Consider the following 17,044-nt stretch of genomic DNA (forward strand, 5'->3'; position numbering starts at 1 on the left):
GCGACTCATGGCAGCCCAGCTCCAGGTCGAGCTGTTGTTCAGCATCTTAGCTGTAGAGGGCAGTGTCACTGGCCCTCATGTGGGATCCAAACCGGGGCCCTCTGGCGTGCCAAGCCAGTTCTTACCCATCGTGCCACTCAGCCGGCACTCTATTTTGTTTTACTATGACCAAAATAAGAGAATCCTGTAACAATATTACTGATGTAATTGATATCTACAGCTAGAAACCTGAAAGAAACTTCCACTTCCTTGACTTGAAATGTGATCTTTAGATTCTGGCAGTAAAGATAATTTCTACAAACCATGTATATTAGAACAATCTCAGAGTGGCAGTAAATTAAAAATCACCCCAGGAACAATCTCAAAGTAGCAGTCAATGTAAAAAAAAAAAAAATCCCTGAAATTTACAAAAGGCTCCAAACTCAATAATAATAGTATTTTCATGAGTATAGTACTTTTGGCAAAGGGAGAGTCAAACTTCAATTTTTCTTATTATAATTTGGTAACATTTATTTGGACCTTATTGACCGTCTTTTTCCTCTTTATCTTATCCTTCTAAGGTGACAAATTGCCTCTCCTTTTCTTCATTACTCTATCTTACCTTTAATTTCTAAAATCCAAGCTAGCAGATAGGTGTATAAAGGTCTTAGCAGAGAGTTTGGCTCAATCCGGATTAGTTTATGACATTAGCTATTATAACCAGTTGATATCTTTTTGCCAACTTACAACACCTGATGTTGGATAGTGGATATTTTCAAGAGCTGCTTGTGGAATATTTTATTCATTTACTCAACACCTATTTGTATAGGGCCTAAGTGTGCTAGTTAGTATTTTAGGGTCTGGGGATACAGCAATAAACAAGACCAAGTCCTTGCCCTATGGAGATTCTAGTGGGGGTTATAGACAAAAACCATGTAAATAAATAATATAGTTTCTGGTGATGATGAATGATATGAAGGAAAAAGAAACAGACTAAAGGGTTAGAGAGTAATTGAGGTGGTGGGGAGAGGGCTATTTTAGAGAACAGTAGTTAGAACCTGTGTAAAGTAGTGACATTGGAATGAGGGGAAGGGGCAAGCTGTTTGAAGAGCTGTGGGAAGAGGATTTTAGGGGACAGCATGAATAAAAGGCCTGGCATGTGAAAGAAACAGCAGAGCGGCCTGGCTGGGTACTTGAAATCAAGAGAGTGATGGGAGAGAAATGAAAGACGAGGTCAGATAGCTGGGCAGCCGTGATCATGTGGATGACGATAAGGAATTCTTCTTTTATTCTCTGTGTCTTGGGGATCTCTTGGGACCAAAAGAGAGTGACATGGTCTAAATTTCCTTTTAAAAATATCACTCTGGCTTTTGTGTGGAGAATAGACTCTAAAGGGGCAAAACAGGAAGCAGGAAGCAGGAAGCCCGTTAGCGGAATATTCACGTGGTTCAGGCAAAAGTCTTGGAGACCCTAAGACATAGCTTGGTATTATCTGAACATCAGATTTGTCAATGGTTTGGATCTTCCTTCTGTGATAGCAGCTGGCAGCCTGGAAATACATTACTAAAAGACAAAAACTTCTTATACTGTAAGGAAAACATTTTCTAAGGTCCTCTCATGGCCAGTGAGAAGCCTGATAGAATAGGAACAAATATTCTGTAGTTGTGTTTAGATGTAGGCCCACCATTTGGAATGAATTATTTAATAAAGGAGACATGTGGTTCCTTTTATACCCAATGCACACACACAAAAAAAATCATTGGAAGAAGTTAGAGATATATGTTTATTTAGGGAATTGGCAAAAAGCCCATTGGTTCTTACTAGAACTGAACCAAGATTAACCTCATGGACAATCTACAATAACCAGCTAAGTTACCCAGCTAGAATGATGTAAAAGAAAAGTATACTGGTGCCCAGGGCAATTTTTATACGCATTTCAGTTCCAGGCCTATATTGTGAATCATATCATAAAATGTATGCATAGTACATAACTTCTAAATTGCGATCATAAAATTCACATCTCAGCACTCTTTTGGAGGACACGTGTTTCAGAGAGAGTGGGGTGGGAGAGGGAATTAGGTTCATTTTTACAGAGAGGCAAAACATGAGTAACATGGATATAAATGTGAAGTGTCATTTTGCTAACTCATTAGAAAGCAGATATTGCTCTTTTTTATCATGTCCATTTATGAATCATTTTAGACCATGTTTGTCAGTTTCTAATATATAAAATCCCTATGTTTCAGGGTGCATCTGGATTGAAAGGAGAGAAAGGCGATAGAGTATGTATTTCTTAAAATTTGACTTACATTTAGTTTTTGTGTTAAACATTGAAGTCTGAAACTAGGTAACATGCTAATGATTCTCATTGATTTAATTACCAAGGGAGACATGGCTTCCCAGAACATGATGCGGGCAGTTGCAAGACAAGTCTGTGAACAATTGATAAGTGGTAAAAAAATATATTTTTTAATGTATGAATGCTTTTTAATTATTTGTAGAAAAATGCAGAGTTTGAATCATTAAGTTTTTAAGATATATGTTTCTATTTCATGTTTGACGATCTCTTATTTGTATACATTGTCAATTTTATACCCTGTTAGATAAGGCTAGTGATATTTTAATGTTTTTCATTAAGATAAAATAATTACTCAAGATAGCATAAAACCTGTTATCTTTATATTTGGTCTGATACAAAATCATATTTTAAGAGGGCTTTTCAGTTTCCATATTGTAGGATTTTCAGTGATCTTCATCTGTGTATATATGGAAGCAGGAAACATTGGCTCTTTCAAGTTATGAACTTGAAGTTATTCTATGACTTTAAGGAAGGAGGCTCACCAAGATTAACTTGATCATAGAAAGTCCCTTTTGGTGGGGACATTTAAAAAAAATTATTGTTAGTTTCAGGTGTACAAAACAATGCAATAGTTATCCTTTTCACCCCTCACAAAGTGACAGCCCCACTCCCCCAATCCATCGCTCCACTCCCCCCTCCTCCCGATATCATACATATCTATTATAATTCCATTGACTCCATTCCCACACTCTACTCCACATCCCATGACTATATAAGCATTAAATTATAGTTGACATATAATATTATTCAACGGCAGCTTCAGATGTACAGTGCAGTGGTCAGGCCTCTACACCGTCCATGAAGTGGTCTCTCTAACAAGACATGAATCCTTCTGGCCCCCTAAGAAGTATTTACAACATTATTGATTATATTCCCCAAACTGTCTTTTCTATCCCTGAGGCCATATTGTAGTTACCAATTTATGTTGTCTCGTCTGGTGAGGAAATTTTTATTGTCTCCTTATTTTTCACAGACTCTTTCTTCTTATTCCATGAAGCAGATTATGTAATAAAGCTCAGTGCCTGCAAACCAACTGTGGCCTTAAACCCAGGGTCCCCTCTTTCAGAAGCCTTAATCAGTAGTTCTTCAAGTGTGGCCCTGAGACGCACCTGCCTTAGAATCACCTACATTGCTAATTAGATATGAGGGTTCCTGGGCCATACTCTAAACATAGTGAATCATTGTCTTTGGAGACGAGGCCCAGAAATCTGTATTTTCAACATACCCCACAAGTGATTCCAATGTACTAAAGCCTGATTATCTCTGCCTTAGGTACACACAAGAACGGAAATATACCCTGGAAACCTATGTAGTTTACTAACCATTGTCACCCCAATAAATTTAATAGTAATAAAAAGAAGGCTTCTCTTTTGAGTGACATCATCTGGCAAACCTCAGCGCTTTCTATCAGAGCCATATTAAACTTTTATGACTCTCATGTTTATAGTAATGCTTGTGGCTTACTCGGCCAGTATTTTGTGGAGACAGTTATTTATCAGGGATCATTTTGTCCTTGGTGGCTGGAGTGTTTTATTTTATTTTTAGGGTCATAATTAGAATGTTTCCTGGAGGGGGAGGAATAGAAGTGCATTTCACCAGACACAAAGAGCAAACAGTTTCACCCTCTCATTCTTCCCTTATTGGGTTTCTTACTAACAAGTCTTTTTCTATTTGTAGGTCAGATGAACAGATTCAATCAAATGCTGAATCAGATTCCAAATGATTACCACTCCAGTCGCAACCAGCCAGGCCCTCCAGGTCCCCCAGGCCCTCCAGGTAGCGCAGGAGCCAGAGGAGAACCAGGACCTGGGGGGCGACCAGGTTTCCCGGGCACACCGGGGATGCAGGGACCCCCAGGAGAACGAGGTACGCATTTTTGGCTGCTGCATAGGGATAAAGGAAAAAATCTTGCAAGTACAGGAGCTGGGGCAGGTTAAAAAGCATGCGGAAGATTGGACTTGACAAACTTTAGTCTTGTTTGGACAGCCCCAGAATAGCTGTGTGTCTACAAACCTGTCTTCTTTAGGCGGCCAGAAGCCATAGAGATCCATATGTTAGAAAACAGGATTTTGTCAGGAGATCTCAGTAAAGATAATAGTATTTTCTGGTTGTTGTTGTCGTTCATGGGAAAAACTATATCTTGGCAATAAATTGAATACATCCAGGCACTAAAATCTTATTAATTATTATAATTGACAAGAGTTGGGCAGCAACGAAGGTACTTAAGCAGTCCTACAGTTTTAGATCCAAAATGTTTTGGTTCTTTCATTCAGGGTCTGGCACTGGTCTTATGTGTTTGTTTGGCTTTAATTTTATGGTAGATAAGTGTAATTGAAGGAAAAAAAGAAAAAAAATAAGATTATCTGATTCCAGATGTTTTAGGACTCTGGGTACTCGGCTTTCCTCGAAGTAGTAGTTAACGTTCTAGAGGAAACTTAGATACTTCTCTAATTCTGATGGTGTGGATGATGCACTAACAGAGCTACTGAAGATAAGAGAGCTTTAAGATGTTTTTTCAACGAGTTGTAACTATTTACTCAGGATTCCTGTTCTTAATTGTTTCTAAAAAATTGTATTAGACATGTTTATTTCCTTCAAATAATTTTCCCCCTGACTTGTTGCCAGGTTTGTTTCTTGGCCATGAATCTGGAATTACACAAATGTCTAGAAAGAATTTGGCTTAAAGAGTGAACTTCTGTGAAAAATTAGGTTCTGCTTTCACTAAGGGAAATGAATTAATTGAGTCAAGTATTATCAGTTAAAATAAAAACTGTATGTTTCCAGGTAATTTTTCTCTTGAGTTTTATCTTTTCGTCCTTCCTTAGGTTTGCCGGGAGAGAAAGGTGAAAGGGGTATTGGGTCTCCAGGAGCACGAGGGCCGCCTGGTCCCCCAGGTAGGTCTGCTAGTACATCGAGTAATAAAAGGTGTAACTGCTGAGAGCATACAACGTCCTTCTGTTAGCTTCAGGCACGCCTACCATCATGGCATATATTTTAGCAAGACGTTCAACTTGTATAACCTCCTCATTTTTATGTTCTCTTTACTCAAAAAATGTTTGAATGTGTTCTATTAAGCATTCACTGTAACTTTAATATATGAGGGTGTGAGTTTCAGTGACACAGAAGGTTACTGTTTTCTTTTTTATGAAGTTCCTGTTTGTTTTGTTTGGTCTTATAGCCTTTAAGGATGGTGTCATTTCCTGTTTCATCTAATATCCTTCAAGATGTTGCTAGAAGACTGAAAAATATATATTCTCACTAAAAAGCCTGACACATTGCAACATTTCACTTACAGGTTCTTCATTGATGTTTTGGAAAGAAATAAGAGCTATCTAGTTGCTTTATGCATTTCTTTTACTAGATTGAAAATGAATTTTTTTTCTTCATTGTAAGGTCCATGGGGCTTTTGCAACCAAAGTCAGCCCTAGTGGTTATATTTACATTTATGTTAACTGTAAATATCACTTGATCCAGAAATAACATTGCTTACACAGTCTGCAGGCGTGGAGCAGTCACTTAGGTGTTTTCCTGGCGTCCAATGTGGCTAATATAGCTATTTTCTGCAGGTAGTCTTATCTGTGAGAGTAGGAACAAACCAGAGAACACATTGATATCTTTAGTTTGGCTTAATTCTTGCTAAATCACTTTTCTTTCAATAAAATCATTAAAGTAGTTGGAGTTCTGGCATTAACTCCTGATGAATCACTGGTAAGAAAGTTCCACACTTTGGTTCATATTGGTGACTTCTAAAGGAAATATTTTCTTACCATGCACTAGTGAATTGTCTAGTCTAGAGGAAGTGGAGGTGCCTCAAGTATTGTTGACTGCTTCAGGAGAAACATTTAACAAGAGGGGAAATTTTTGTTCCAACCCTCTACTAGGTCCACAAGGAGAATCCAGAACAGGTCCACCAGGGTCCACAGGTTCAAGAGGTCCCCCTGGCCCCCCAGGTCGCCCTGGAAACTCAGGTATCCGAGGACCCCCAGGTCCTCCTGGATACTGTGACTCGTCCCAGTGTGCCAGCATCCCATACAACGGGCAAGGCTATCCAGGTATGTTGTTGCCATTGTAGGAATGCAAATTCACCTGAATTAAAGATTGTTCATGGAAATGAAGTTCCCTAGGATTGAAGGAAGGTTGATTTGAGAATTTCTTGAAGATAGCAATTCTTCCAGTTGTGTGTTCTGACTATGTAGTAAGATTGTTCTCTCTCAAAGCATAAAACATTATTTTACTGTTAGGAGTTGAGTAATTATTTTCTCTCCCTTCCAATATTTCTTCATTTACCAAATCACATCATAAAACTCTCCATATTTCTCTTGGATGTTGAAAGAATGCTATCAATTGATTTTTTCCCCCCTAACCTAAAGGTTGGGAATATGGGTTTGTTGAATATGATTGTAGAATGCTAAGGATATATATAAAAAATTGTTTTGGGAATCTAATGTGTTGGCAAGTTACTTGATAAATTGGTACAGACAATTGAAAATAATTCACTGTCTCACACTGTTAATAGAATTAATATTTACAAAATCTGGGACCTAATTTTTAAAAAGAGTTAGTAGTAAAATTCTAGTGTTTTCAATTCTCTTATGTCTGATTTTGGGGAGTGGGGGGACAAGGGGACATATGCTGACTGGAAATAAGAAAGTCATGCTGTGGTCAGCAGTGACCTTTTCATCAGCGCACCCTCAAGCATCTTGCAAGTTTAAAAATGAAACTGCTGTTTGATATGGTTGGCTACTAGCAAATAGTGCATGAGTAGTTGAATATCTAAATATCTATATATCTATATATTTATGTGAATACTTACATATGATCAAAAGTCATCATGAATCTTAATGTAAATTTCTCATGCAACCCATTCACAAAATTATAATTTAATGCTTTATAAAATAAATTTTAATTACCTCTACCTTATGGTATGTGTGAATAACTGGAAATATATGGATATATATATATATATACTTTAACCATTACATACTTAGATGGATGTGTATATATATTTTTTGCATAGTAATTCAACTTTTAAAAACTATCATCTTTGACCTGTTTCAGGTTCCGGCTAACAAATTTTCTAAGTCGCCAGTGCTGCTTACAGTTTGAATACATGAAAATCCTGTTTCTGAGATGTTTGCGCACATGCTTATTAGGAAATGAGTCTGTATGGAAATCTCACCACAGATATGGTTAACGAACCGGGTCAACATCATAAAGGAGGGTGGAGACTCTTTATACTAACTTGACTGAGACAAAAACGCAGTGGTGTTAATTTATAAGCCTGATGCATTTCAGTAATAATGTAGAAAAATATTATTTAAAAAAAAAAGTTGAAACACACAGCCATGAGAAGCCTCAGTTGTGAAAGAGGCATGTAATAAAACTACTAACCAGCGGAGATGATGCCATTTTGAGAAAAAGAATTAACCTGGTTAAAGAGAAATGTCTTCTGTAAATAATAAACTAATTGTGGCTTGTAAATGATTTGTATGTGATCCTGTCCACTAAAATCACTTAACAATTCTACAATCAGCTTCTGCATCAAAGCCTGCCGCTTGCTCTGTGCCGGAATAACCCCGAATGGAATCTCCTCTCTTGCTTGTTAGCGATGTGTCTGATTCAGGGCATGTGTCTCATGATTATTATTTTTTTGTACATGTACTCTCATCTGGGTTTTGTAATTGCAATTTTCGAACCAAAGTTTTATAATCACTTTTTTTCTTCCTGTGTCACTGTAGTCACGGGTGTTCCTCACCCACCAGCTGTAACTCAGTCTGTGGGAGAGACAGCCACAGAGAAATGTCATGTACTGTATATTCCCGGGTGATAGTTGATTTTCACCTCCAGAGTTAAGTGTCTAGGAGTCAACAAACCTTCCCCTCACCTCCTCATCTTCCCAAACTGTTCTTTGAATTGAGGAGTTCGAAGTCATGAACAGTTACTTGGGGATTTGCGAAAATCCTACCTAGGTCCTGCGTTTACAGTTCTTTGGCCCAGTCTCTGACCTTTTCCAGGTATTTGTGCAATGATTGTATTTACTGCTGGATCTTTGAAGGTTTTTTTTTTTAAAGTGCCATTACATTATTTGAGCATCACCAAATTCTCTCTGCAAATGGAAGTAATCAGCACATTGTAATTTATTTATAGTTATGAGATTAAGACTGGAGTGCTGTCACCTCAGGTGATGATTTAGCTTTTGCTGTGTGTGTACCTACCAAAATCATGCCATAACTGTAATGTTGAATCGGACAGAGCCATACGTGCCCGAGGGCGGGGCCTACCTGCCTGAGCGCGAGCCCTTCATCGTGCCAGTGGAGCCAGAGCGGACAGACGAGTATGAGGACTACGGCGCCGACGAGCCTGCGGATGAACATCCTCCCCACGCGCGCTGGCGGCGCGCCCTGCCCCGTGGCCCGTGGCAGTGAACCTGAGACTGCGCCCTGCGCGGCCAGGCTGGGGGGAGGTGTTGGGTTTCTCATTTACAGGTCAGATAGAGCAGTGTACGTCTTATCTGCGATGTTTCTTCCGGCGTTGCTTCATCCAAGAGTACCCTTTTCTGACTGTAGAGAACCTTGTTTCTGCAGGAAGCCTAGCTCGCTGCACGCAATCTGTAGACATCTTGCCTTTGCCCTTGAAATGCTTGCAAAATACTTCGTTCACAAAAGCTGCAAGGAGAGAACGTGCCTTGTGCCTTTAGTTTGCACAGCGGGCAGCCTCAGTGAAACTCTTAGGTTAAGCAGTAAGTCTTGGAACCCAGAACTACTGTGTATTTCCAGAGGGCAGTTTATCTTTTCCAATACCTATTTGCAATTCAATTACGCCACGATTCAAGTAATTCCCCTCCTCAAACCAAACAGGAGGGAAAACTCAACTCCATTGCAATTATTTATCTTCCTCTTCTATCTTCTGTTATACATTATGGCATAGAATGCTCTTATACATCTCCTTTAACAACCACAGACCTTAAACCATGTAGCTGAAATTATTGTATCAACTGGATACAGTTTCATATTGCCTTAAACCTCCTTTTAGACACACTAACATTTATGCCAAATTGCAGATTATTCTGCAGAGATGGAATTGCATGTTTGTGTTGTATATTTAGTATGAACTTTTTTTTCAGAACATAATGTTTCTTAGTTATCAAAAGCAGTTGGAAATGTTTGCAAGACTATGAACATAGAATTGCTGCTTTTATATTTTAACTGCAGATTGTGAATTTCACTGCCTTATATTATTTATTTCTGAAACAAAAGAGGCATTTTTCAATAAAACTACTGAAAATTTGACATGGTCTGTGTTTTCTTTGAATGGCCTTTGAGACTGTTTAGGCGGTTGTTACAAACAAACAAGTTTCTATCCTTGGATACGGTTACACATCTTGCTAATATATTAAATTATGCTAAATAACTTTAGATTTTTAATGATATGGTGAAGTCATAGAAAGAGAGTGGTGAGAAACTTTAAAAGTCAAGCTGATTCCAAAGGCTTTATTAGGAATGGAGAGGATGTGTGGGTTGGTGGAAAAAACAACTGGGTATCCTAGGAGACCCCAAACAATCAAATAACCCACATGATTTTGTATGCATTTAATCACTTTCCTATACCATACTTTACCCAATAGCATGTTTAATTGCAAAATGGGAAATTCCTTAATGGAAAATTTTACATTTACTGATACCTTCCTTTTGCACTTTTACAAATGCCAATAACATCATTATAAATATAAAAAAATGTAAATGTTGGTTTGAAAGAACCAACATCAATTGAAGAGAGAAAGATAGTGATAGAAGACTTTCTGCAGAGCAAAGCATGTGATTTAAATACTTTCTGAAGACAGAGATCAAAAGGACTATTACATTGTTTTGTACACCTAAAACTAAAAAAAAAGAAAAAAGAAAAAAAAAGGAATAGACCATAAATCAATATTCTGTGTTCACGAGGTTTCAAGCAGATTACTAAATTCACCACATTCACCTGTAATTCCCAATATGCATAGTTTTCAAGTTCAAAGACACCACTGAGATCTTCCCAGTCCAGTTACTTGCTTTGCAGAGAAAAAAACAGACTGAGCTAATTAGTATCAGAACAAGACAGAGACCCTAGGTCTTGTGATTCCTGTTTTATCAGCAGATACTCTCCTCTCCCCGCTTTCCTTCTCCCTTCCTGGGAAAGCTTGCTCCCTGAGCAGGAGCTTTCAAACCTCAAAGTTCTATGAAGGAATTTTAATTAATTTATGATTCATTCGTGTTTCTGATGTTTCTTGATGAAGAACCATTGTATCAGGAGCATGAAGGTGGGTTTCAGTACCTCGGCACTGACCCAGCTGTGTCTCAAGGCCACATGGGTTTGAGTTACAAAGGAATTCCATCTTCTCTCTTTGCTTAGATGTGGATTAGATTCTTGAGCTTGGCAATACACTAATTGACTGCCTTCTAGTCTATGCTGGGAGATGAGATGAGGGGCCAAGGCATTTCTAACCAGGCAATAAGTACAAAACAAACCAGCTGACATACATATTGTGATTCTTATTTTCATAGTCTATTTTCTCCTTTATTAAGTTTGCTGAATCTTATGTTAAAATTATTTTTGTAATCCCTGATTGAGTGCATATTGACAAGTGATAGGGAGAAAAGCCCGGATAGTCTTGGTTTAAAAACTAATGATAAAACCTCACAAAATGAAACATGTAAGTGCTGGTTTAAATAGTCAAAGTTTCTTTGAAGGAATATGAAACGCTTTTTCTAGCTTTTTAAATTTGGGGAAGCATTATAAGAAATTCATTACTTATAATTTATATTTGAAGCTAGGGCTCTTATTGTTAGAACCCTGGCCTGAAATACCCGTGGGAAAAGATTGCAGCTTCTAATGAGGGCTATAGTGAGGAAGTTTCAAAATTTTAAAATAGCACTTAAATAGATCCTAATTTCTGAGTATTTTTATAGAATATCTTTTACAATGGTTTAAGAATTTACCAAGTTTAAAAGGTGGTTGCACATATTTTTCTCAGATTTGTGAGCATCTATTTTTGAATCTGTAAAGAATTATGCTGCCTATGCAGTTGCTCAAACTTATGTTTTGTTTTCTGTACAAATAAAGTCAATGTAATGGTTCCTGAGTATTTATTACTTATTGTATCCATTGCACAGTACTGAAACATAAGATTATTTCTCATTTGGTTTTAGTCATAATTTCTCCACAATAAAAGGGGTTTTGATTATACTATCCTCATGTGGCCTGTGTGCCTTATAAAGAGTAGCCAATTATACAAAGAATAGCTGCAGTAAATCTTCTATTTTCAAAGGCAATCCTTTAAATACAAAATTGATTCCTATGTCACCTTATACTTGTCATTAGAAAATGAATTTAGATATGAATGTCTAAGTGAACCTTTATTAACTTTTTCACTCTTAGATCCAGGCTGCTGAAGGCTATTGGAAAAAAAATAACATGGACTTGCTTTCAGGGAAGCAAGTCACTTACAGACCCTGTCTCTATCACTGATCCCTTGCCTGGGTCCATAGCAATATACCCAACTGTAGGACTAGATAATGTGACTGACAGAAAATCACAAAATAACAGTGGCTTAAACAAGTAGAAATTTCTATATTTCTCATATAAGAAGTCAAAGTTGCAGGATTTTTCTATTTTGCTGCTTTGCTTTTTGTGGTTTCCTTAACTAAGTTAAACATATGGTCCAAGACAGTGAGTAGAGATCTAGCTATTGTGTTCGTATTTCCCCTGCAGGAAGGAGGAAAGAGTGAAGAAAACCCCACTCCTCCTTTTAAGGATATTTTCTGAAAGTTGCAAACACAACTTATAACAACAAATTTATATTATGTTCCATTAGCCAGAACTTAGTCATTTGGCTATATCTAGCCCCAAGTGTGAAATGTTCTCTTGATTTTGGGTGGCCATGTGTCAAAATAAAATCAGATACTCTATTACTATGTAAGTGGGGGGATGCATGCTGGGGGGGTCTAGTCTTTGACTAGTCTTTGACACAATGTACAAATCTGAACATATCTCCCCATAAATCTGATTTTCCTCCACTGTCCCGAACAATCACTAAGTTCCTTAGGCTAGAAATTTGAGAGTCATTGTAAATTCTTCCTTCTTTCACTTCTTACATTCAATCAAGCCTAGCTGATTGAGCTCCTACATATATCTTAATCACCCTGTTGTTACTACTCAGTTTCGACTCAGGATTTCTTGTCATGACTATAATAGCAGCCTTTTAAATGGTCTCCTTTCCCATAGTCTTGGCCTCCCTCAAACAAGTCGTCCACACAGATGCCCGAGTGATTTATCTAAAATGCAACCCTGCCCATGTCATGTCCCCTGCTCAAAGTTCATCGGCTGGTATACAGATTTCTCTTCAAGTCTTGACTCTGTATGTCAATTCCCTATTCCTTTTTTATCACCAACCCTTCCACTGGGCCATCTGGAATTCCCACTCCATTCTTAACAAACTTCCCCAGATCCTTAATCTCTTTAGTGAACAGCACCAGCACCTCCTGGCATGACCCTAAAGACACTGCAGAGGCTGCTGATGCCTCCCAGATTTGGTGGGTGGGGACATGTACTCCTCATTCCTCACTTCTCAGCACTGTTTCCAGCTCAGCAATCCCTCCTGATTCAAACGTCTGCTTTATCTACTCTGTTGATTCTCTTTAATGTATTCTTCCTTTCAGTTATTGTATTCTTCATTTACGACTGGCTCTTTTTCACGTTTTCCATCTCCACTTTTATGTTTCCCATCTCTTTGTTGAAGCTCTCCCTGAGATCACTGAGCATCCATCTCACCAGTGTTTGGAAATCTGTCTGGTAGATTGCTTGTCTTTATTTTGTTTAGTTCGTTTTCTGGAGATTTGTTCTGTTCTTCCATTTGGGGTGTGTTTCTTTGTCTCCTTATTTTGGCTGCCTCCCTGTGTTTGTTTCCATGTATTAGGTCGAGCTGCTATGCATCCTGGTCTTAGTAGAGTGGCTTTATTTAGTGGGTGTTTTGTGGGAACTAGTGGTGCAGTCTTCCTGGTCATCAGAGCTGGGTGCTGCAAGTATGCCCCTTATGTGAGTTGTGTGTGCCCTCATATTGTGGTTGAGCCTTGGTTGCTGTTTATACATCAATGGGAGGGATTGCACCTCGGGCTGATTGGTTATACGTACTGGCCATGAATATAGTGGAGAAACTGTTGTGCAGGGGCTGACCCTATAGAGCAGGGTTCACTTTAATGGGCGCTCTGGTGACTGCCCAGTCTTCCCTTTGGGTGTGTCATCCTTGGAGGCAGCTGGGTGATGTGCAGGCTCGGTCTGAAGCTGGCCTCTGGGTGTGCCAGCCATGGGGCCTCCTGGGAGGGGACATGTTGCATGCCAAGGTCAGCTGCAGCCTGTGCCCTGCCTGGGGCCACCTGATATGAGCCACAAAGCAATATGCAGATGGATGCCACCTGTGCTGGGCTTGGAAGTGCCTTGAGAGGCCAAACTGCAAACCAAGGTCAGCTGTCGCTAATTCCTCACTTAGGACTGCTCAGCCAGAAATACAGGACACGTAAAAGCCAGATGCTGCTTGTTTGGGTTTTGTGAACCTTTGAGAAATTTTAGGAAAGTCCGAAACATAAGCTAAGACACTTCATTTATAGGGAAAAACCACTTGGATGCGGCCCGAAAGTTGGGAGGGGTGTGGCCTCAGGAATCAATAGAGTGGAGCAGATGAAAGGTGATAGTCAATTTGATGGAGACCCAGAGCATCTGTGTGCATTTGTGTGCAGGGTGTGGGAGGGCTCAACAGAGAAACAATGGCTTCTATCAGCTTCTGGTCCTGGAGTAAGCTGCCCCACCAGCCCTCGCCCTGAAACCAGGCAATTCAGTTCATCCTGTATGTCCCTGGCACCTTTCGAGCTGCTGCCCCAGTGCTGGAGCTCAGAATGAGAGAATCCATCAGCAAGTAAGTCTGTGTGGTCCCTTTAAGAGGAGTGCCTGGGAGTGCAGTCACCTCTGTCTCGTTCAGCCACATTCTCTGCTAGTTTTCACAGCCATAAGTTATGGGGAGTTCTCTCCAACACTGAAACCCCGGGCTGGGGAGGGGCTGGGACCCCTCACTACTTGAGGGGACCTCCACAACTGAGATATCCCTCCTGATTTTTAATGGTCATAGACGTTCTGTGTCTCTGCCCCTTCCACAAGTCTCGAGGCGGTATGTCCATAGTTATAGGGCTTTGGTTCAGCTAGACTTCAAGTGATTCTCAATAATGGTTGTTCTGTATTTTAGTTGTAATTGATGTGGTTCTGTGAGGAGGTAAGTACAGTGTTTACCTATTCTGTCATCTTGACTGTAAAATCTAGTTTTATTTTTCTTTAGTCATTGCCTTCAGCTATGTTCTGTTGGATATATATATATATATATATATATATATATATATATATATATTTTCTATCCCTTAGCATACCTCAGACATGTCCCATTGCCTTTAGGTCATTTCAAACGTGTATACTCCAGTCCAGTCCAGTGAAATTTAATCCACTTGAAAAATTTAATCTCAAATCCAATTTTATAATTTTCCTTTTACCTTAAAGCCAGAACTTAGATTTAGGAAATTGTACTGTAGAGATTATGTGTCAGGTGTCTCACTCCAGCTTCTTCAGAATTCAGGTAGGGGAAAAGGACTAGAGAAAAAGGAGGTGAAGGTTTTTTTTCCACTTAATGTGTGCCACTATAATTCTCTCTTGAATATCAATGCCTACTGGATGGCAGGTGCACGAATGCTACTACTCTTGTTGGGTGCCTGTGTATATTTTTCAGAGGGGCCCTGTCCACTGCCCAGTTATCTCCAAAATTGCCCCCAATGGACTACTTTAGAGCTATTTGCTACTCAGGTATTCTCCCCCGACCTGAAGTCTTAGGAGGGATTCCAGTAAGATGGCTCAAGTCAGGCTACTTTCTAAGTGTTCATTTGACCACAGGAGACTCAAACATCCTCCACAAATGTCCCCCTTTTTTTGTCTTGCTGACTTCCATTCATTTCCCCCCATTCTAGCACATTCAAGTTAGGTCAGCAAGTCTATTGTGTAATAGATGTCCACCCATGGAATAACATGCCTTTTGAAGACCCTTTTAATCTCTGAGTGGTTTCTGTTAGAGCTGCTGACATGTGGCTCACTGGATGAAGGTTGAAGCATTCTTTTTATAATGAGAGGTAAAAGCCACAACTCTGTGCCCTACACCTATGATGACCTGCTTCAGCGGATGTTTTTGATCCTTTCTTATGCAAGTATGGGCTGCTTGGGGGTGACAACTTGGATAGCAGAGCTAGTTCTACCAATATTAGAAGTCCTGAGGAAATGTGCTTTATGGCTTTTTAGAACGTGGGTGGTACTTAATGGTTATTTTTATCTTTATGGTCATTTGTCCACTTCTGAGTAAAAAAGAAAAGTCCCATTTAATATCTTATTATCCAAATAAGTCTGACTCCCTTGCTCCCTCATCCTTCGGTTACATTTATGTATTAAAACCCCAACTTTAGATTATCCCAACTGTGTGTAATCTCTATGACTATACCCAGGATACTGAGCATAGTTAAAGAAAATTACTCATTGGGGCAGATTGTTATGTCTATAAACCTTTTATGACTAGTCTCACCTTGTGTCAACACTACTGTAATTTGACTAGCCATATTCTCAACTTTTTCTAAAAGTGTTCAAACTCCAACCCTAAACCTTATCCTGATTATGAGATTTCTTGCTACTTCTTATAGAAGCAACTATTTCATACAGGAGTAAGAAGCCAGACTGGAACCTTAGCTTTCTACCACCAGGGTTACAAAGCCACCTGCATCTGGACCTATCCTTTCCTCCTATTTTATTTCTATTTCGTGAACTCTGGGTTCCTTTTTATTCCTTCCCCTAATATTGGATTAGACTCCTATTAATGTTGGAAATGGTGTTGGGGTTCTATAGTGAACATAGGAGAACATAGGCAAAATCCCTTCCCTCATGGGGGATCACATTTTTAGTGATAGACAACAAATAAACAGGTAAAGCATACTCAATCAGAGGATGATAAGTGTTATGAAGGAAAATAAAGCAGAGCTGAAGGATAGAGAATGCTGAGTGTAAGTGCTGTATGCACTAGTTTAGATAGAGTGGTAAGGAAATGCTTATTTAAGCAGAGACCTGAATGAAGGGTGGCTGAAAACATGAGACTCAAACCGGACTACTAATTGTGTAATCTGGATGCTTCATAATTATATAGATTATCAGTGATAGTCCTAGAGCAGTAGTTCTTGACTTTGTCTACACACTGGAGTCACCTGGGGAACTTTAAAAAAAATCCTCAAGTTTAAATCCCACCCTCATAAATTCAGGTTAATTGGACTAGGATGATGAGGAGCTGCTGATAAGGATTTTTGAAAGCTCCCTAGGTAATTTATAAAGCAGAGTTAGGTAGCCACACTACTATCTAGAGATTCTGATTCAGCATGTTGGAAATGGAGGCCCAAGAATATGTATATTTTAAATATATTCTTCAGGTGAGCCATATGGTAAGCCAGGATGGGCAATTTGTAACATTCTCTCTTTGACTTTGGATATCATTTTTATGCCCACACTATATTTCTAGCCCAGGCCATTCTTCTGATCCCTTAGGCATATCTTTAGTTGGACATTTTACAGGCATTTCAAATTCAGTATGAACAAAATGAAATCCCTCAC

At 39.1% G+C, this 17,044-nt stretch overlaps 1 protein-coding gene across 6 annotated transcripts in view; it reads left to right on the forward strand.

Moving 5' to 3' along the window:
- Nucleotides 1-9,627, forward strand: part of COL12A1 (collagen type XII alpha 1 chain) — a 114,233-nt gene extending 104,606 nt beyond the window's left edge. For 5 of the 6 annotated variants that reach the window (XM_019651600.1, XM_019651599.1, XM_019651603.1 and 2 more), the window contains 6 exons: nt 2,226-2,261; nt 2,365-2,431; nt 4,016-4,204; nt 5,164-5,232; nt 6,220-6,390; nt 8,591-9,627. In XM_019651600.1, the coding sequence (XP_019507145.1) occupies nt 2,226-2,261; nt 2,365-2,431; nt 4,016-4,204; nt 5,164-5,232; nt 6,220-6,390; nt 8,591-8,763 (705 nt within the window). In that variant the 3' untranslated portion in view covers nt 8,764-9,627. Of the gene's footprint in view, nt 1-2,225; nt 2,262-2,364; nt 2,432-4,015; nt 4,205-5,163; nt 5,233-6,219; nt 6,391-7,396 lie in introns of all 6 variants that reach the window. The other variant, XM_019651602.1, reaches the window with a different exon arrangement.
- The last annotated feature ends 7,417 nt before the right edge of the window (nt 9,628-17,044 follow it).

This window comes from Hipposideros armiger, unplaced genomic scaffold (assembly GCF_001890085.2).
Source record: "Hipposideros armiger isolate ML-2016 unplaced genomic scaffold, ASM189008v1 scaffold_162, whole genome shotgun sequence".
NCBI lineage: Eukaryota > Metazoa > Chordata > Mammalia > Chiroptera > Hipposideridae > Hipposideros > Hipposideros armiger.